Below are 21,961 nucleotides of genomic sequence, written 5' to 3'. Positions count from 1 at the left end.
TGTGTAATGTGTTGTAGCAGTGGGTCTGTTGCTGTCAGTACTGACCTCCGGACTGTACCTGTGTAATGTGTTGTAGCAGTGGGTCTGTTGCCGTCAGTACTGACCTCCGGACTGTACCTGTGTAATGTGTTGTAGCAGTGGGTCTGTTGCTGTCAGTACTGACCTCCGGACTGTACCTGTGTAATGTGTTGTAGCAGTGGGTCTGTTGCCGTCAGTACTGACCTCCGGACTGTACCTGTGTAATGTGTTGTAGCAGTGGGTCTGTTGCTGTCAGTACTGACCTCCGGACTGTACCTGTGTAATGTGTTGTAGCAGTGTCACCAGGTCTCTTCTCGTGTTGCCGTCAGTGCTGAGCTCCAGGCTGCTCAGCGTTTTGGCGTAGAGACGGACTTCAGGAGCTGACGGGTCCTTCAGCATCTCACCACACACACGCACCGCCAGGTAGTCATGGACACACACGTCCTACACACACACACACACACACACGCACACCGGAGTGGTTAAAAAACGAGTTTTAATGACTACAACCTAAGTGTATGTAAACTTCCGACTGTATTGTATAGATGTTGTAATGAAGTTCTGTTCATGTTACCTGTGGGTCTCCAGGCTTTATGAGAGAGCTGGGCCGGGTCAGCTCGACGAGCAGCTCCGCTACATTACCGACGTCCACCTCAGCCAGCGGAGACGTAGCCGGAGCATTCAGCAGGGTCTGTAGGGTCGGCAGGAAACACTCCTCCACACACTCCTGGTGGGCCCTGAACACACACACACACACACACACACACACACACAGTCAGGACACACACACACACACACAGTCAGGACACACACACACAACGGCACATCAGAGTACAGTGGGGGAAAAAAGTATTTAGTCAGCCACCAATTGTGCAAGTTCTCCCACTTAAAAAGATGAGAGAGGCCTGTAATTTTCATCATAGGTACACGTCCGTGTAAAGGAAAGAATGAATGGGTCCATGTATCGTGAGATTTTGAGTGAAAACCTCCTTCCTTCAACCGCAGTGCGGCTAGGTGTGTGTGTGTCGTACCGGCTCTCCCGGGCGTACAGCTGGAAGAACACGCCGAGGCAGTGGCGTAGTCTGGTGTCGTCCTCGGTGACGGGGTTGTACCATAGCAACACCAATCGGGAGAGGAGCTTGGCGCTGGAGATCCGCCCGGAATACATCAACTTGGCCAGACCCTCCGCTGCCTCTGTACGTAGCTCAGACACCTGATACAATACAGAGTCACAGATACACACAGAGTCACAGATACACACAGAGTCACAGATACACACAGAGTCACAGATACACACAGAGTCACAGATACACACAGAGTCACAGATACACACAGAGTCACAGATACACACAGAGTCATAAATACACACACACAGAATCATAAATACACACACACAGAATCATAAATACACACACACAGAATCATAAATACACACACACAGAATCATAAATACACACACACAGAATCATAAATACACACACACAGAATCATAAATACACACACACAGAATCACAAATACACACAGAGTCACAGATACACACAGAGTCACAGATACACACAGAGTCACAGATACACACAGAGTCACAGATACACACAGAGTCACATACACACACAGAGTCACAGATACACACAGAGTCACAGATACACACAGAGTCACAGATACACACAGAGTCACAGATACACACAGAGTCACAGATACACAGAGTCACAGATACACAGAGTCACAGATACACACAGAGTCATAAATACACACAGAATCATAAATACACACACACAGAATCATAAATACACACAGAATCATAAATACACACACACAGAATCATAAATACACACAGAATCATAAATACACACAGAATCATAAATACACACAGAATCATAAATACACACACAGACACAATCATAAATACACACACACACAGACACAATCATAAATACACACACACACAGACACAATCATAAATACACACACAGTCATAAATACACACACAGTCATAAATACACACACACACTGCAGGCTCTAGTTTGATCTTATCTTGGTTATTGTCCAGTCATGTGGTCCAGTGCTGCAAAGAAATACCTAGTTAAGCCGCAGCTGGTCCAGAACAGAGCAGGACCTAGTTAAGCTGCAGCTGGTCCAGAACAGAGCAGGACCTAGTTAAGCTGCAGCTGGCCCAGAATAGAGCAGGACCTAGTTAAGCTGCAGCTGGTCCAGAATAGAGCAGGACCTAGTTAAGCTGCAGCTGGCCAAGAACAGAGCAGGACCTAGTTAAGCTGCAGCTGGTCCAGAACAGAGCAGGACCTAGTTAAGCTGCAGCTGGTCCAGAACAGAGCAGGACCTAGTTAAGCTGCAGCTGGTCCAGAACAGAGCAGGACCTAGTTAAGCCGCAGCTGGCCCAGAACAGAGCAGGACCTAGTTAAGCTGCAGCTGGCCCAGAACAGAGCAGGACCTAGTTAAGCTGCAGCTGGCCCAGAACAGAGCAGGACCTAGTTAAGCTGCAGCTGGCCCAGAACAGAGCAGGACCTAGTTAAGCTGCAGCTGGCCCAGAACAGAGCAGGACCTAGTTAAGCTGCAGCTGGCCCAGAACAGAGCAGGACCTAGTTAAGCTGCAGCTGGCCAAGAACAGAGCAGGACCTAGTTAAGCTGCAGCTGGCCCAGAACAGAGCAGGACCTAGTTAAGCTGCAGCTGGTCCAGAACAGAGCAGGACCTAGTTAAGCTGCAGCTGGTCCAGAACAGAGCAGGACCTAGTTAAGCTGCAGCTGGTCCAGAACAGAGCAGGACCTAGTTAAGCTGCAGCTGGTCCAGAACAGAGCAGGACCTAGTTAAGCTGCAGCTGGTCCAGAACAGAGCAGGACCTAGTTAAGCTGCAGCTGGTCCAGAACAGAGCAGGACCTAGTTAAGCTGCAGCTGGCCCAGAATAGAGCAGGACCTAGTTAAGCTGCAGCTGGTCCAGAATAGAGCAGGACCTAGTTAAGCTGCAGCTGGCCAAGAACAGAGCAGGACCTAGTTAAGCTGCAGCTGGTCCAGAACAGAGCAGGACCTAGTTAAGCTGCAGCTGGTCCAGAACAGAGCAGGACCTAGTTAAGCTGCAGCTGGTCCAGAACAGAGCAGGACCTAGTTAAGCTGCAGCTGGCCCAGAACAGAGCAGGACCTAGTTAAGCTGCAGCTGGCCCAGAACAGAGCAGGACCTAGTTAAGCTGCAGCTGGCCCAGAACAGAGCAGGACCTAGTTAAGCTGCAGCTGGTCAAGAACAGAGCAGGACCTAGTTAAGCTGCAGCTGCCCCAGAACAGAGCAGGACCTAGTTAAGCTGCAGCTGGTCAAGAACAGAGCAGGACCTAGTTAAGCTGCAGCTGCCCCAGAACAGAGCAGGACCTAGTTAAGCTGCAGCTGGCCCAGAACAGAGCAGGACCTAGTTAAGCTGCAGCTGGCCCAGAACAGAGCAGGACCTAGTTAAGCTGCAGCTGGCCCAGAACAGAGCGGCACGTCTTGCTCTTCATTGTAATCAGAGGGCTGATATAAATACTATGCATGCCCGTCTCTCTTGGCTAAGAGTTGAGGAGAGACTGACTGTGTCACTTCTTCTTTTTATAAGAAACATGAATGTGTTGGAAATTCCTAATTGTTTGCGAAGTCAGCTTACACACAGCACTGACACACACACTTACCCCAGCAGACATGCCACCAGGGGTCTTTTCACAGCACTGACACACACACTTACCCCACCAGACATGCCACCAGGGGTCTTTTCACAGTCCCCAGGTCCAGAACAAATTCAAGGAAACTTACAGTATTATACAGAGCCATGAGTGCATGGATCTCCCTTCCATCTTATATAGACCAAGTGAACAGAAAACCTGGTTTCAAATAAACAAATAAAGCAACACCTCACGGCACAACTCCTCTCCCCCATGTGACCTTGTTGTGTGTATGTACTGACATGTATGTGGAACTGATAGATGCACCCACACACTACATGTACATGTTTTTAAATGTATGTCAATTGTAAAGTATTTTGTCTGTAAAGTATTTCTCATTATGTGTCGGACCCCTGTAAGACTAGCTGTCTCCATTGGCGTCAGCTAATGGGGCTCCTAATAAATCACATCATAAACACACACACACACACTCATAAACACACACACACACACTCATAAATACACACACAAACTCGTAAATACACACACTCATAAACACACACACTCATAAACACACACACTCATAAACACACACACACACACACACACACACACACACACACACACACACACACACACTCATAAATACACACACAAACTCGTAAATACACACACTCATAAATACACACACACACTCATAAATTACACACACACACAAATTACACACACGAGGAGTGTGTCTTCCTAACACAATTGTCCAACACTTTCTCTCAAACACACCTCGCTGTCCAGGAAGTCAGACAGCATCATCAGGATGGACTGAGCGGTGCTGCTCCCTTCCTCCGGCTCCTCCCCCTTCTCCTGGTCTTCCTGGTTGGCGGGCGAATGGGAGGGCTGTGCTGTCTGGGGGGCGGAGCTGGGGCGTTCAGCCAGCAGTGTGAAGCCGTAGAGCAACAGCAGGTCGATGACTGACCTCAGAGCACTGATACGGATCTTAGTCTCATCTAGCTGGGCTATCTACAGAGACAGAGACAGCAGGTCGATGACTGACCTCAGAGCAGTGATACGGACCTTAGTCTCATCTAGCTGGGCTATCTACAGAGACAGAGACAGCAGGTCGATGACTGACCTCAGAGCAGTGATACGGACCTTAGTCTCATCTAGCTGGGCTATCTACAGAGACAGCAGGTCGATGACTGACCTCAGAGCAGTGATACGGATCTTAGTCTCATCTAGCTGGGCTATCTACAGAGACAGCAGGTGGATGACTGACCTCAGAGCACTGATACGGATCTTAGTCTCATCTAGCTGGGCTATCTACAGAGACAGAGACAGCAGGTCGATGACTGACCTCAGAGCAGTGATACGGATCTTAGTCTCATCTAGCTGGGCTATCTACAGAGACAGCAGGTGGATGACTGACCTCAGAGCACTGATACGGATCTTAGTCTCATCTAGCTGGGCTATCTACAGAGACAGAGACAGCAGGTCGATGACTGACCTCAGAGCAGTGATACGGATCTTAGTCTCATCTAGCTGGGCTATCTACAGAGACAGAGACAGAGACAGCAGGTCGATGACTGACCTCAGAGCAGTGATAAGGATCTTAGTCTCATCTAGCTGGGCTATCTACAGAGACAGCAGGTCGATGACTGACCTCAGAGCACTGATACGGATCTTAGTCTCATCTAGCTGGGCTATCTACAGAGACAGAGACAGCAGGTCGATGACTGACCTCAGAGCAGTGATACGGATCTTAGTCTCATCTAGCTGGGCTATCTACAGAGACAGCAGGTGGATGACTGACCTCAGAGCAGTGATACGGATCTTAGTCTCATCTAGCTGGGCTATCTACAGAGACAGCAGGTGGATGACTGACCCCAGAGCAGTGATACGGATCTTAGTCTCATCTAGCTGGGCTATCTACAGAGACAGAGACAGCAGGTCGATGACTGACCTCAGAGCACCGATACGGATCTTAGTCTCATCTAGCTGGGCTATCTACAGAGACAGCAGGTCGATGACTGACCTCAGAGCAGTGATACGGATCTTAGTCTCATCTAGCTGGGCTATCTACAGAGACAGAGACAGCAGGTGGATGACTGACCCCAGAGCAGTGATACGGATCTTAGTCTCATCTAGCTGGGCTATCTACAGAGACAGAGACAGCAGGTCGATGACTGACCTCAGAGCAGTGATACGGATCTTAGTCTCATCTAGCTGGGCTATCTACAGAGACAGCAGGTCGATGACTGACCTCAGAGCAGTAATACAGATCTTAGTCTCATCTAGCTGGGCTATCTACAGAGACAGAGACAGCAGGTCGATGACTGACCTCAGAGCAGTGATACAGATCTTAGTCTCATCTAGCTGGGCTATCTACAGAGACAGCAGGTGGATGACTGACCTCAGAGCAGTGATACGGATCTTAGTCTCATCTAGCTGGGCTATCTACAGAGACAGAGACAGCAGGTCGATGACTGACCTCAGAGCAGTGATACGGATCTTAGTCTCATCTAGCTGGGCTATCTACAGAGACAGCAGGTCGATGACTGACCTCAGAGCAGTGATACGGATCTTAGTCTCATCTAGCTGGGCTATCTACAGAGACAGAGACAGCAGGTCGATGACTGACCTCAGAGCAGTGATACGGATCTTAGTCTCATCTAGCTGGGCTATCTACAGAGACAGCAGGTCGATGACTGACCTCAGAGCAGTGATACGGATCTTAGTCTCATCTAGCTAGGCTATCTACAGAGACAGCAGGTCGATGACTGACCCCAGAGCAGTGATACGGATCTTAGTCTCATCTAGCTGAGTGTTTTATTATGGTGGTACCTGCAGCAGCAGCACCAGATGTGTGTTGACCAGGTCTTTGCTGTGCAGAGCGCAGGTCCCCAGACACACTACTGCCATGTTCCTCACCGCTGGCTGGGCGTTAGATATACTGGGCAGGATCTGACAGGTGACGAGAGAGAGAGAGAGAGAGACACAGAGACAGAGACAGAGAGAGAGACGGAGAGAGAGAGAGAGAGACAGAGAGAGACAGAGAGAGAGACAGAGACAGAGACAGAGACAGAGACAGAGACAGAGACAGAGAGAGACAGAGAGAGAGAGAGAGAGAGAGAGAGAGAGAGAGAGAGAGAGAGAGAGAGAGAGAGAGAGAGAGAGAGAGAGAGAGAGAGAGAGAGACAGAGACAGAGACAGAGACAGAGACAGAGACAGAGACAGAGACAGAGACAGAGAGAGCAGAGACAGAGACAGAGACAGAGACAGAGACAGAGACAGAGAGAGAGAGAGAGAGAGAGAGAGAGAGAGAGAGAGAGAGAGAGACAGAGAGCAGAGACAGAGACAGAGACAGAGACAGAGACAGAGACAGAGACAGAGACAGAGACAGAGACAGAGACAGAGACAGAGACAGAGACAGAGACAGAGACAGAGACAGAGACAGAGAGAGAGAGAGAGAGAGAGAGAGAGAGAGACAGAGACAGAGACAGAGACAGAGACAGAGACAGAGACAGAGACAGAGACAGAGAGCAGAGACAGAGACAGAGACAGAGACAGAGACAGAGAGCAGAGAGAGAGAGAGAGAGAGAGAGAGAGAGAGAGACAGAGAGAGACAGAGAGAGAGACAGAGACAGAGACAGAGACAGAGACAGAGACAGAGAGACAGAGACAGAGACAGAGACAGAGACAGAGAGAGAGAGAGAGAGAGAGAGAGAGAGAGAGAGAGAGAGAGAGAGAGAGAGAGAGAGAGAGAGAGAGACAGAGAGAGAGAGAGAGACAGAGCAGAGACAGAGACAGAGACAGAGACAGAGACAGAGACAGAGACAGAGACAGAGACAGAGACAGAGACAGAGACAGAGAGAGAGAGAGAGAGAGAGAGAGAGAGAGAGAGAGAGACAGAGACAGAGACAGAGACAGAGACAGAGACAGAGACAGAGACAGAGAGAGAGAGGGCCCCAGAGTACAGCCCTCAGTTAAACTGTTAAGAAAATGTCTTGACATTTCCTGAGATATTAGATGGTTAGAAGGAGACAAGAGAACATCATGACCGGAGAGGAGAGGATAACTGACATGGTGGGTCCTCTACGTTAGGTTAGACAGTATAGTACCATAGAGGATAACTGACATGGTGGGTCCTATACGTTAGGTTAGACAGTATAGTACCATAGAGGATAACTGACATGGTGGGTCCTATACGTTAGGTTAGACAGTATAGTACCATAGAGGATAACTGACATGGTGGGTCCTATACGTTAGGTTAGACAGTATAGTACCAGAGAGGAGAGGATAACTGACATGGTGGGTCCTATACGTTAGGTTAGACAGTATAGTACCATAGAGGATAACTGACATGGTGGGTCCTATACGTTAGGTTAGACAGTATAGTACCATAGAGGATAACTGACACGGTGGGTCCTATACGTTAGGTTAGACAGTATAGTACCATAGAGGATAACTGACATGGTGGGTCCTATACGTTAGGTTAGACAGTATAGTACCATAGAGGATAACTGACATGGTGGGTCCTATACGTTAGGTTAGACAGTATAGTACCATAGAGGATAACTGACATGGTGGGTCCTATACGTTAGGTTAGACAGTATAGTACCATAGAGGAGAGGATAACTGACATGGTGGGTCCTATACGTTAGGTTAGACAGTATAGTACCATAGAGGATAACTGACATGGTGGGTCCTATACGTTAGGTTAGACAGTATAGTACCATAGAGGATAACTGACATGGTGGGTCCTATACGTTAGGTTAGACAGTATAGTACCATAGAGGATAACTGACATGGTGGGTCCTATACGTTAGGTTAGACAGTATAGTACCATAGAGGAGAGGATAACTGACATGGTGGGTCCTATACGTTAGGTTAGACAGTATAGTACCATAGAGGATAACTGACATGGTGGGTCCTATACGTTAGGTTAGACAGTATAGTACCATAGAGGATAACTGACATGGTGGGTCCTATACGTTAGGTTAGACAGTATAGTACCATAGAGGATAACTGACATGGTGGGTCCTATACGTTAGGTTAGACAGTATAGTACCATAGAGGATAACTGACATGGTGGGTCCTATACGTTAGGTTAGACAGTATAGTACCATAGAGGATAACTGACACGGTGGGTCCTATACGTTAGGTTAGACAGTATAGTACCATAGAGGATAACTGACACGGTGGGTCCTATCGTTAGGTTAGACAGTATAGTACCAGAGAGGAGAGTAGAGCTGACATGGTGGGTCCTATACGTTAGGTTAGACAGTATAGTACCATAGAGGATAACTGACATGGTGGGTCCTATACTGTTAGGTTAGACAGTATAGTACCATAGAGGATAACTGACATGGTGGGTCCTATACGTTAGGTTAGACAGTATAGTACCATAGAGGAGAGGATAACTGACATGGTGGGTCCTATACGTTAGGTTAGACAGTATAGTACCATAGAGGATAACTGACATGGTGGGTCCTATACGTTAGGTTAGACAGTATAGTACCATAGAGGATAACTGACATGGTGGGTCCTATACGTTAGGTTAGACAGTATAGTACCATAGAGGATAACTGACATGGTGGGTCCTATACGTTAGGTTAGACAGTATAGTACCATAGAGGATAACTGACATGGTGGGTCCTATACGTTAGGTTAGACAGTATAGTACCATAGAGGATAACTGACATGGTGGGTCCTATACGTTAGGTTAGACAGTATAGTACCATAGAGGATAACTGACATGGTGGGTCCTATACGTTAGGTTAGACAGTATAGTACCATAGAGGATAACTGACATGGTGGGTCCTATACGTTAGGTTAGACAGTATAGTACCATAGAGGAGAGTAACTGACATGGTGGGTCCTATACGTTAGGTTAGACAGTATAGTACCATAGAGGATAACTGACATGGTGGGTCCTATACGTTAGGTTAGACAGTATAGTACCATAGAGGATAACTGACATGGTGGGTCCTATACGTTAGGTTAGACAGTATAGTACCATAGAGGAGAGCTGACATGGTGGGTCCGATACGTTAGGTTAGACAGTATAGTACCATAGAGGATAACTGACATGGTGGGTCCGATACGTTAGGTTAGACAGTATAGTACCATAGAGGAGAGGAGAGCTGACACGGTGGGTCCTATACGTTAGGTTAGACAGTATAGTACCATAGAGGAGATAACTGACATGGTGGGTCCTATACGTTAGGTTAGACAGTATAGTACCATAGAGGATAACTGACACGGTGGGTCCTATACGTTAGGTTAGACAGTATAGTACCATAGAGGATAACTGACATGGTGGGTCCTATACGTTAGGTTAGACAGTATAGTACCATAGAGGATAACTGACATGGTGGGTCCTATCGTTAGGTTAGACAGTATAGTACCATAGAGGATAACTGACATGGTGGGTCCGATACGTTAGGGTAGACAGTATAGTACCATAGAGGAGAGGATAACTGACATGGTGGGTCCTATACGTTAGGTTAGACAGTATGGTACCATAGAGGATAACTGACATGGTGGGTCCTATACGTTAGGTTAGACAGTATGGTACCATAGAGGATAACTGACATGGTGGGTCCTATACGTTAGGTTAGACAGTATAGTACCATAGAGGATAACTGACATGGTGGGTCCTATACGTTAGGTTAGACAGTATAGTACCATAGAGGATAACTGACATGGTGGGTCCTATACGTTAGGTTAGACAGTATAGTACCATAGAGGATAACTGACATGGTGGGTCCTATACGTTAGGTTAGACAGTATGGTACCATAGAGGATAACTGACATGGTGGGTCCTATACGTTAGGTTAGACAGTATAGTACCATAGAGGATAACTGACATGGTGGGTCCTATACGTTAGGTTAGACAGTATAGTACCATAGAGGATAACTGACATGGTGGGTCCTATACGTTAGGTTAGACAGTATAGTACCATAGAGGATAACTGACATGGTGGGTCCTATACGTTAGGTTAGACAGTATAGTACCATAGAGGAGTAACTGACATGGTGGGTCCTATACGTTAGGTTAGACAGTATAGTACCATAGAGGATAACTGACATGGTGGGTCCTATACGTTAGGTTAGACAGTATAGTACCATAGAGGATAACTGACATGGTGGGTCCTATACGTTAGGTTAGACAGTATAGTACCATAGAGGATAACTGACATGGTGGGTCCTATACGTTAGGTTAGACAGTATAGTACCATAGAGGATAACTGACATGGTGGGTCCTATACGTTAGGTTAGACAGTATAGTACCATAGAGGATAACTGACATGGTGGGTCCTATACGTTAGGTTAGACAGTATAGTACCATAGAGGATAACTGACATGGTGGGTCCTATCGTTAGGTTAGACAGTATAGTACCATAGAGGATAACTGACATGGTGGGTCCTATACGTTAGGTTAGACAGTATAGTACCATAGAGGATAACTGACATGGTGGGTCCTATACGTTAGGTTAGACAGTATAGTACCATAGAGGATAACTGACATGGTGGGTCCTATACGTTAGGTTAGACAGTATAGTACCATAGAGGATAACTGACATGGTGGGTCCGATACGTTAGGTTAGACAGTATAGTACCATAGAGGATAACTGACATGGTGGGTCCTATACGTTAGGTTAGACAGTATAGTACCATAGAGGATAACTGACATGGTGGGTCCTATACGTTAGGTTAGACAGTATAGTACCATAGAGGATAACTGACATGGTGGGTCCTATACGTTAGGTTAGACAGTATAGTACCATAGAGGATAACTGACATGGTGGGTCCTATACGTTAGGTTAGACAGTATAGTACCATAGAGGAGAGGATAACTGACATGGTGGGTCCTATACGTTAGGTTAGACAGTATAGTACCATAGAGGAATAACTGACACGGTGGGTCCTATACGTTAGGTTAGACAGTATAGTACCATAGAGGATAACTGACACGGTGGGTCCTATACGTTAGGTTAGACAGTATAGTACCATAGAGGAGAGGATAACTGACATGGTGGGTCCTATACGTTAGGTTAGACAGTATAGTACCATAGAGGAGAGGATAACTGACATGGTGGGTCCTATACGTTAGGTTAGACAGTATAGTACCATAGAGGATAACTGACATGGTGGGTCCTATACGTTAGGTTAGACAGTATAGTACCATAGAGGATAACTGACATGGTGGGTCCTATACGTTAGGTTAGACAGTATAGTACCATAGAGGATAACTGACATGGTGGGTCCTATACGTTAGGTTAGACAGTATAGTACCATAGAGGATAACTGACATGGTGGGTCCTATACGTTAGGTTAGACAGTATAGTACCATAGAGGATAACTGACATGGTGGGTCCTATACGTTAGGTTAGACAGTATAGTACCACAGAGGATAACTGACATGGTGGGTCCTATACGTTAGGTTAGACAGTATAGTACCATAGAGGATAACTGACATGGTGGGTCCTATACGTTAGGTTAGACAGTATAGTACCATAGAGGATAACTGACATGGTGGGTCCTATACGTTAGGTTAGACAGTATAGTACCATAGAGGATAACTGACATGGTGGGTCCTATACGTTAGGTTAGACAGTATAGTACCATAGAGGATAACTGACATGGTGGGTCCTATACGTTAGGTTAGACAGTATAGTACCATAGAGGATAACTGACATGGTGGGTCCTATACGTTAGGTTAGACAGTATAGTACCATAGAGGATAACTGACATGGTGGGTCCTATACGTTAGGTTAGACAGTATAGTACCATAGAGGATAACTGACATGGTGGGTCCTATACGTTAGGTTAGACAGTATAGTACCATAGAGGATAACTGACATGGTGGGTCCTATACGTTAGGTTAGACAGTATAGTACCATAGAGGAGAGGATAACTGACATGGTGGGTCCTATACGTTAGGTTAGACAGTATAGTACCAGAGAGGAGAGGATAACTGACATGGTGGGTCCTATACGTTAGGTTAGACAGTATAGTACCATAGAGGATAACTGACATGGTGGGTCCTATACGTTAGGTTAGACAGTATAGTACCATAGAGGATAACTGACATGGTGGGTCCGATACGTTAGGTTAGACAGTATAGTACCATAGAGGATAACTGACATGGTGGGTCCTATACGTTAGGTTAGACAGTATAGTACCATAGAGGAGAGGATAACTGACATGGTGGGTCCTATACGTTAGGTTAGACAGTATAGTACCATAGAGGATAACTGACATGGTGGGTCCTATACGTTAGGTTAGACAGTATAGTACCATAGAGGATAACTGACATGGTGGGTCCTATACGTTAGGTTAGACAGTATAGTACCATAGAGGAGAGGATAACTGACATGGTGGGTCCTATACGTTAGGTTAGACAGTATGGTACCAGAGAGGAGAGGATAACTGACATGGTGGGTCCTATACGTTAGGTTAGACAGTATAGTACCATAGAGGATAACTGACATGGTGGGTCCTATACGTTAGGTTAGACAGTATGGTACCAGAGAGGAGAGGATAACTGACATGGTGGGTCCTATACGTTAGGTTAGACAGTATAGTACCATAGAGGATAACTGACATGGTGGGTCCTATACGTTAGGTTAGACAGTATAGTACCATAGAGGAGAGGATAACTGACATGGTGGGTCCTATACGTTAGGTTAGACAGTATAGTACCATAGAGGAGAGGATAACTGACATGGTGGGTCCTATACGTTAGGTTAGACAGTATAGTACCATAGAGGATAACTGACATGGTGGGTCCTATACTTTAGGTTAGACAGTATAGTACCATAGAGGATAACTGACATGGTGGGTCCTATACGTTAGGTTAGACAGTATAGTACCATAGAGGAGAGGATAACTGACATGGTGGGTCCTATACGTTAGGTTAGACAGTATAGTACCATAGAGGAGAGGATAACTGACATGGTGGGTCCTATACGTTAGGTTAGACAGTATAGTACCATAGAGGATAACTGACATGGTGGGTCCTATACGTTAGGTTAGACAGTATAGTACCATAGAGGATAACTGACATGGTGGGTCCTATACGTTAGGTTAGACAGTATGGTACCAGAGAGGATAACTGACATGGTGGGTCCTATACGTTAGGTTAGACAGTATAGTACCATAGAGGATAACTGACATGGTGGGTCCTATACGTTAGGTTAGACAGTATAGTACCATAGAGGAGAGGATAACTGACATGGTGGGTCCTATACGTTAGGTTAGACAGTATAGTACCATAGAGGATAACTGACATGGTGGGTCCTATACGTTAGGTTAGACAGTATAGTACCATAGAGGATAACTGACATGGTGGGTCCTATACGTTAGGTTAGACAGTATAGTACCATAGAGGATAACTGACATGGTGGGTCCTATACGTTAGGTTAGACAGTATAGTACCATAGAGGATAACTGACATGGTGGGTCCTATACGTTAGGTTAGACAGTATAGTACCATAGAGGAGAGCTGACATGGTGGGTCCGATACGTTAGGTTAGACAGTATAGTACCATAGAGGAGAGGAGAGCTGACACGGTGGGTCCTATACGTTAGGTTAGACAGTATAGTACCATAGAGGATAACTGACATGGTGGGTCCGATACGTTAGGTTAGACAGTATGGTACCAGAGAGGATAACTGACATGGTGGGTCCTATACGTTAGGTTAGACAGTATAGTACCATAGAGGAGAGGATAACTGACATGGTGGGTCCTATACGTTAGGTTAGACAGTATAGTACCATAGAGGATAACTGACATGGTGGGTCCTATACGTTAGGTTAGACAGTATAGTACCATAGAGGATAACTGACATGGTGGGTCCTATACGTTAGGTTAGACAGTATAGTACCATAGAGGATAACTGACATGGTGGGTCCTATACGTTAGGTTAGACAGTATAGTACCATAGAGGATAACTGACATGGTGGGTCCTATACGTTAGGTTAGACAGTATGGTACCAGAGAGGAGAGGAGAGCTGACATGGTGGGTCCTATACGTTAGGTTAGACAGTATAGTACCATAGAGGATAACTGACATGGTGGGTCCTATACGTTAGGTTAGACAGTATAGTACCATAGAGGATAACTGACATGGTGGGTCCTATACGTTAGGTTAGACAGTATGGTACCAGAGAGGAGAGGAGAGCTGACATGGTGGGTCCTATACGTTAGGTTAGACAGTATAGTACCATAGAGGAGAGGATAACTGACATGGTGGGTCCTATACGTTAGGTTAGACAGTATAGTACCATAGAGGATAACTGACATGGTGGGTCCTATACGTTAGGTTAGACAGTATAGTACCATAGAGGATAACTGACATGGTGGGTCCTATACGTTAGGTTAGACAGTATAGTACCATAGAGGATAACTGACATGGTGGGTCCTATACGTTAGGTTAGACAGTATAGTACCATAGAGGATAACTGACATGGTGGGTCCTATACGTTAGGTTAGACAGTATAGTACCATAGAGGATAACTGACATGGTGGGTCCGATACGTTAGGTTAGACAGTATAGTACCATAGAGGATAACTGACATGGTGGGTCCTATACGTTAGGTTAGACAGTATAGTACCATAGAGGAGAGGATAACTGACATGGTGGGTCCTATACGTTAGGTTAGACAGTATAGTACCATAGAGGATAACTGACATGGTGGGTCCTATACGTTAGGTTAGACAGTATAGTACCATAGAGGATAACTGACATGGTGGGTCCTATACGTTAGGTTAGACAGTATAGTACCATAGAGGATAACTGACATGGTGGGTCCTATACGTTAGGTTAGACAGTATAGTACCATAGAGGATAACTGACATGGTGGGTCCGATACGTTAGGTTAGACAGTATAGTACCATAGAGGATAACTGACATGGTGGGTCCTATACGTTAGGTTAGACAGTATAGTACCATAGAGGAGAGGATAACTGACATGGTGGGTCCTATACGTTAGGTTAGACAGTATAGTACCATAGAGGATAACTGACATGGTGGGTCCTATACGTTAGGTTAGACAGTATAGTACCATAGAGGAGAGGATAACTGACATGGTGGGTCCTATACGTTAGGTTAGACAGTATAGTACCATAGAGGAGAGGATAACTGACATGGTGGGTCCTATACGTTAGGTTAGACAGTATAGTACCATAGAGGATAACTGACATGGTGGGTCCTATACGTTAGGTTAGACAGTATAGTACCATAGAGGATAACTGACATGGTGGGTCCTATACGTTAGGTTAGACAGTATAGTACCATAGAGGAGAGGATAACTGACATGGTGGGTCCTATACGTTAGGTTAGACAGTATAGTACCATAGAGGATAACTGACATGGTGGGTCCTATACGTTAGGTTAGACAGTATAGTACCATAGAGGATAACTGACATGGTGGGTCCTATACGTTAGGTTAGACAGTATAGTACCATAGAGGATAACTGACATGGTGGGTCCTATACGTTAGGTTAGACAGTATAGTACCATAGAGGAGAGGATAACTGACATGGTGGGTCCTATACGTTAGGTTAGACAGTATAGTACCATAGAGGATAACTGACATGGTGGGTCCTATACGTTAGGTTAGACAGTATAGTACCATAGAGGAGAGGATAACTGACATGGTGGGTCCTATACGTTAGGTTAGACAGTATAGTACCATAGAGGAGAGTAACTGACATGGTGGGTCCTATACGTTAGGTTAGACAGTATAGTACCATAGAGGATAACTGACATGGTGGGTCCTATACGTTAGGTTAGACAGTATAGTACCATAGAGGAGAGGATAACTGACATGGTGGGTCCTATACGTTAGGTTAGACAGTATAGTACCATAGAGGATAACTGACATGGTGGGTCCTATACGTTAGGTTAGACAGTATAGTACCATAGAGGATAACTGACATGGTGGGTCCTATACGTTAGGTTAGACAGTATAGTACCATAGAGGATAACTGACATGGTGGGTCCTATACGTTAGGTTAGACAGTATAGTACCATAGAGGATAACTGACATGGTGGGTCCTATACGTTAGGTTAGACAGTATAGTACCATAGAGGATAACTGACATGGTGGGTCCTATACGTTAGGTTAGACAGTATGGTACCAGAGAGGATAACTGACATGGTGGGTCCTATACGTTAGGTTAGACAGTATAGTACCATAGAGGAGAGGATAACTGACATGGTGGGTCCTATACGTTAGGTTAGACAGTATAGTACCATAGAGGATAACTGACATGGTGGGTCCTATACGTTAGGTTAGACAGTATAGTACCATAGAGGATAACTGACATGGTGGGTCCTATACGTTAGGTTAGACAGTATAGTACCATAGAGGATAACTGACATGGTGGGTCCTATACGTTAGGTTAGACAGTATAGTACCATAGAGGAGAGGATAACTGACATGGTGGGTCCTATACGTTAGGTTAGACAGTATAGTACCATAGAGGATAACTGACATGGTGGGTCCTATACGTTAGGTTAGACAGTATAGTACCATAGAGGAGAGGATAACTGACATGGTGGGTCCTATACGTTAGGTTAGACAGTATAGTACCATAGAGGATAACTGACATGGTGGGTCCTATACGTTAGGTTAGACAGTATAGTACCATAGAGGATAACTGACATGGTGGGTCCTATACGTTAGGTTAGACAGTATAGTACCATAGAGGATAACTGACATGGTGGGTCCTATACGTTAGGTTAGACAGTATAGTACCATAGAGGATAACTGACATGGTGGGTCCTATACGTTAGGTTAGACAGTATAGTACCATAGAGGATAACTGACATGGTGGGTCCTATACGTTAGGTTAGACAGTATAGTACCATAGAGGATAACTGACATGGTGGGTCCTATACGTTAGGTTAGACAGTATAGTACCATAGAGGATAACTGACATGGTGGGTCCTATACGTTAGGTTAGACAGTATAGTACCAAGAGGATAACTGACATGGTGGGTCCTATACGTTAGGTTAGACAGTATAGTACCATAGAGGATAACTGACATGGTGGGTCCTATACGTTAGGTTAGACAGTATAGTACCATAGAGGATAACTGACATGGTGGGTCCTATACGTTAGGTTAGACAGTATAGTACCATAGAGGATAACTGACATGGTGGGTCCTATACGTTAGGTTAGACAGTATAGTACCATAGAGGATAACTGACATGGTGGGTCCTATACGTTAGGTTAGACAGTATAGTACCATAGAGGGATAACTGACATGGTGGGTCCTATACGTTAGGTTAGACAGTATAGTACCATAGAGGATAACTGACATGGTGGGTCCTATACGTTAGGTTAGACAGTATAGTACCATAGAGGATAACTGACATGGTGGGTCCTATACGTTAGGTTAGACAGTATAGTACCATAGAGGATAACTGACATGGTGGGTCCTATACGTTAGGTTAGACAGTATAGTACCATAGAGAGGATAACTGACATGGTGGGTCCTATACGTTAGGTTAGACAGTATAGTACCATAGAGGAGAGGATAACTGACATGGTGGGTCCTATACGTTAGGTTAGACAGTATAGTACCAGAGAGGAGAGGATAACTGACATGGTGGGTCCTATACGTTAGGTTAGACAGTATAGTACCATAGAGGAGAGGAGAGCTGACACGGTGGGTCCGATACATTAGGTTAGACAGTATGGTACCAGAGAGGAGAGGATAACTGACATGGTGGGTCCTATACGTTAGGTTAGACAGTATAGTACCATAGAGGATAACTGACATGGTGGGTCCTATACGTTAGGTTAGACAGTATAGTACCATAGAGGAGAGGATAACTGACATGGTGGGTCCTATACGTTAGGTTAGACAGTATGGTACCAGAGAGGATAACTGACATGGTGGGTCCTATACGTTAGGTTAGACAGTATAGTACCATAGAGGAGAGGATAACTGACATGGTGGGTCCTATACGTTAGGTTAGACAGTATAGTACCATAGAGGATAACTGACATGGTGGGTCCTATACGTTAGGTTAGACAGTATAGTACCATAGAGGATAACTGACATGGTGGGTCCTATACGTTAGGTTAGACAGTATAGTACCATAGAGGATAACTGACACGGTGGGTCCTATACGTTAGGTTAGACAGTATAGTACCATAGAGGATAACTGACACGGTGGGTCCTATACGTTAGGTTAGACAGTATAGTACCATAGAGGATAACTGACATGGTGGGTCCTATACGTTAGGTTAGACAGTATAGTACCATAGAGGATAACTGACACGGTGGGTCCTATACGTTAGGTTAGACAGTATAGTACCATAGAGGATAACTGACACGGTGGGTCCTATACGTTAGGTTAGACAGTATAGTACCATAGAGGATAACTGACACGGTGGGTCCTATACGTTAGGTTAGACAGTATAGTACCATAGAGGATAACTGACATGGTGGGTCCTATACGTTAGGTTAGACAGTATAGTACCATAGAGGATAACTGACATGGTGGGTCCTATACGTTAGGTTAGACAGTATAGTACCATAGAGGATAACTGACATGGTGGGTCCTATACGTTAGGTTAGACAGTATAGTACCATAGAGGATAACTGACATGGTGGGTCCTATACGTTAGGTTAGACAGTATAGTACCATAGAGGATAACTGACATGGTGGGTCCTATACGTTAGGTTAGACAGTATAGTACCATAGAGGATAACTGACATGGTGGGTCCTATACGTTAGGTTAGACAGTATAGTACCATAGAGGATAACTGACATGGTGGGTCCTATACGTTAGGTTAGACAGTATAGTACCATAGAGGATAACTGACATGGTGGGTCCTATACGTTAGGTTAGACAGTATAGTACCATAGAGGATAACTGACATGGTGGGTCCTATACGTTAGGTTAGACAGTATAGTACCATAGAGGAGAGGATAACTGACATGGTGGGTCCTATACGTTAGGTTAGACAGTATAGTACCATAGAGGAGAGGATAACTGACATGGTGGGTCCTATACGTTAGGTTAGACAGTATAGTACCATAGAGGAGAGGATAACTGACATGGTGGGTCCTATACGTTAGGTTAGACAGTATAGTACCATAGAGGATAACTGACATGGTGGTTCCTATACGTTAGGTTAGACAGTATAGTACCATAGAGGAGAGGACAGCTGACACGGTGGGTCCTATACGTTAGGTTAGACAGTATGGTACCATAGAGGAGAGGATAACTGACACGGTGGGTCCTATACGTTAGGTTAGACAGTATAGTACCATAGAGGATAACTGACATGGTGGGTCCTATACGTTAGGTTAGACAGTATAGTACCATAGAGGATAACTGACATGGTGGGTCCTATACGTTAGGTTAGACAGTATAGTACCATAGAGGATAACTGACATGGTGGGTCCTATACGTTAGGTTAGACAGTATAGTACCATAGAGGATAACTGACATGGTGGGTCCTATACGTTAGGTTAGACAGTATAGTACCATAGAGGATAACTGACATGGTGGGTCCTATACGTTAGGTTAGACAGTATAGTACCATAGAGGATAACTGACATGGTGGGTCCTATACGTTAGGTTAGACAGTATAGTACCATAGAGGATAACTGACATGGTGGGTCCTATACGTTAGGTTAGACAGTATAGTACCATAGAGGATAACTGACATGGTGGGTCCTATACGTTAGGTTAGACAGTATAGTACCATAGAGGAGAGGAGAGCTGACATGGTGGGTCCTATACGTTAGGTTAGACAGTATAGTACCATAGAGGATAACTGACATGGTGGGTCCTATACGTTAGGTTAGACAGTATAGTACCATAGAGGATAACTGACATGGTGGGTCCTATACGTTAGGTTAGACAGTATAGTACCATAGAGGATAACTGACATGGTGGGTCCTATACGTTAGGTTAGACAGTATAGTACCATAGAGGATAACTGACATGGTGGGTCCTATACGTTAGGTTAGACAGTATAGTACCATAGAGGATAACTGACATGGTGGGTCCTATACGTTAGGTTAGACAGTATAGTACCATAGAGGATAACTGACATGGTGGGTCCTATACGTTAGGTTAGACAGTATAGTACCATAGAGGATAACTGACATGGTGGGTCCTATACGTTAGGTTAGACAGTATAGTACCATAGAGGATAACTGACACGGTGGGTCCTATACGTTAGGTTAGACAGTATAGTACCATAGAGGAGAGGATAACTGACATGGTGGGTCCTATACGTTAGGTTAGACAGTATAGTACCATAGAGGAGAGGATAACTGACATGGTGGGTCCTATACGTTAGGTTAGACAGTATAGTACCATAGAGGATAACTGACATGGTGGGTCCTATACGTTAGGTTAGACAGTATAGTACCATAGAGGAGAGGATAACTGACATGGTGGGTCCTATACGTTAGGTTAGACAGTATAGTACCATAGAGGATAACTGACATGGTGGGTCCTATACGTTAGGTTAGACAGTATAGTACCATAGAGGATAACTGACATGGTGGGTCCTATACGTTAGGTTAGACAGTATAGTACCATAGAGGATAACTGACATGGTGGGTCCTATACGTTAGGTTAGACAGTATAGTACCATAGAGGATAACTGACATGGTGGGTCCTATACGTTAGGTTAGACAGTATAGTACCATAGAGGATAACTGACATGGTGGGTCCTATACGTTAGGTTAGACAGTATAGTACCATAGAGGATAACTGACATGGTGGGTCCTATACGTTAGGTTAGACAGTATAGTACCATAGAGGAGAGGATAACTGACATGGTGGGTCCTATACGTTAGGTTAGACAGTATAGTACCATAGAGGATAACTGACATGGTGGGTCCTATACGTTAGGTTAGACAGTATAGTACCATAGAGGATAACTGACACGGTGGGTCCTATACGTTAGGTTAGACAGTATAGTACCATAGAGGATAACTGACATGGTGGGTCCTATACGTTAGGTTAGACAGTATAGTACCATAGAGGATAACTGACATGGTGGGTCCTATACGTTAGGTTAGACAGTATAGTACCATAGAGGATAACTGACATGGTGGGTCCTATACGTTAGGTTAGACAGTATAGTACCATAGAGGATAACTGACATGGTGGGTCCTATACGTTAGGTTAGACAGTATAGTACCATAGAGGAGAGGATAACTGACATGGTGGGTCCTATACGTTAGGTTAGACAGTATAGTACCATAGAGGATAACTGACATGGTGGGTCCTATACGTTAGGTTAGACAGTATAGT

The 21,961-nt window shown here is 45.0% G+C and overlaps 1 protein-coding gene across 1 annotated transcript in view; it reads right to left on the bottom strand.

Moving 5' to 3' along the window:
- Positions 1–294: 294 nt before the first annotated feature.
- The window catches only part of LOC121554516 (condensin complex subunit 3), a gene marked incomplete at its 3' end in the record, with an annotated part of 51,020 nt that continues 29,353 nt past the window's right edge, over positions 295–21,961 (bottom strand). Inside the window, 5 exon segments of the mRNA XM_045213914.1 lie at positions 295–462; positions 593–755; positions 1,050–1,231; positions 4,434–4,670; positions 6,492–6,611. Of these exon segments, the coding sequence (XP_045069849.1) occupies positions 295–462; positions 593–755; positions 1,050–1,231; positions 4,434–4,670; positions 6,492–6,611 (870 nt within the window).

Source organism: Coregonus clupeaformis, unplaced genomic scaffold, assembly GCF_020615455.1.
Source record: "Coregonus clupeaformis isolate EN_2021a unplaced genomic scaffold, ASM2061545v1 scaf0170, whole genome shotgun sequence".
In the NCBI taxonomy this organism is placed as follows: domain Eukaryota; kingdom Metazoa; phylum Chordata; class Actinopteri; order Salmoniformes; family Salmonidae; genus Coregonus; species Coregonus clupeaformis.
The sequence above is the reverse complement of the archived record's forward strand: the minus strand, read 5'-3'. Positions and strand labels throughout refer to the sequence as shown.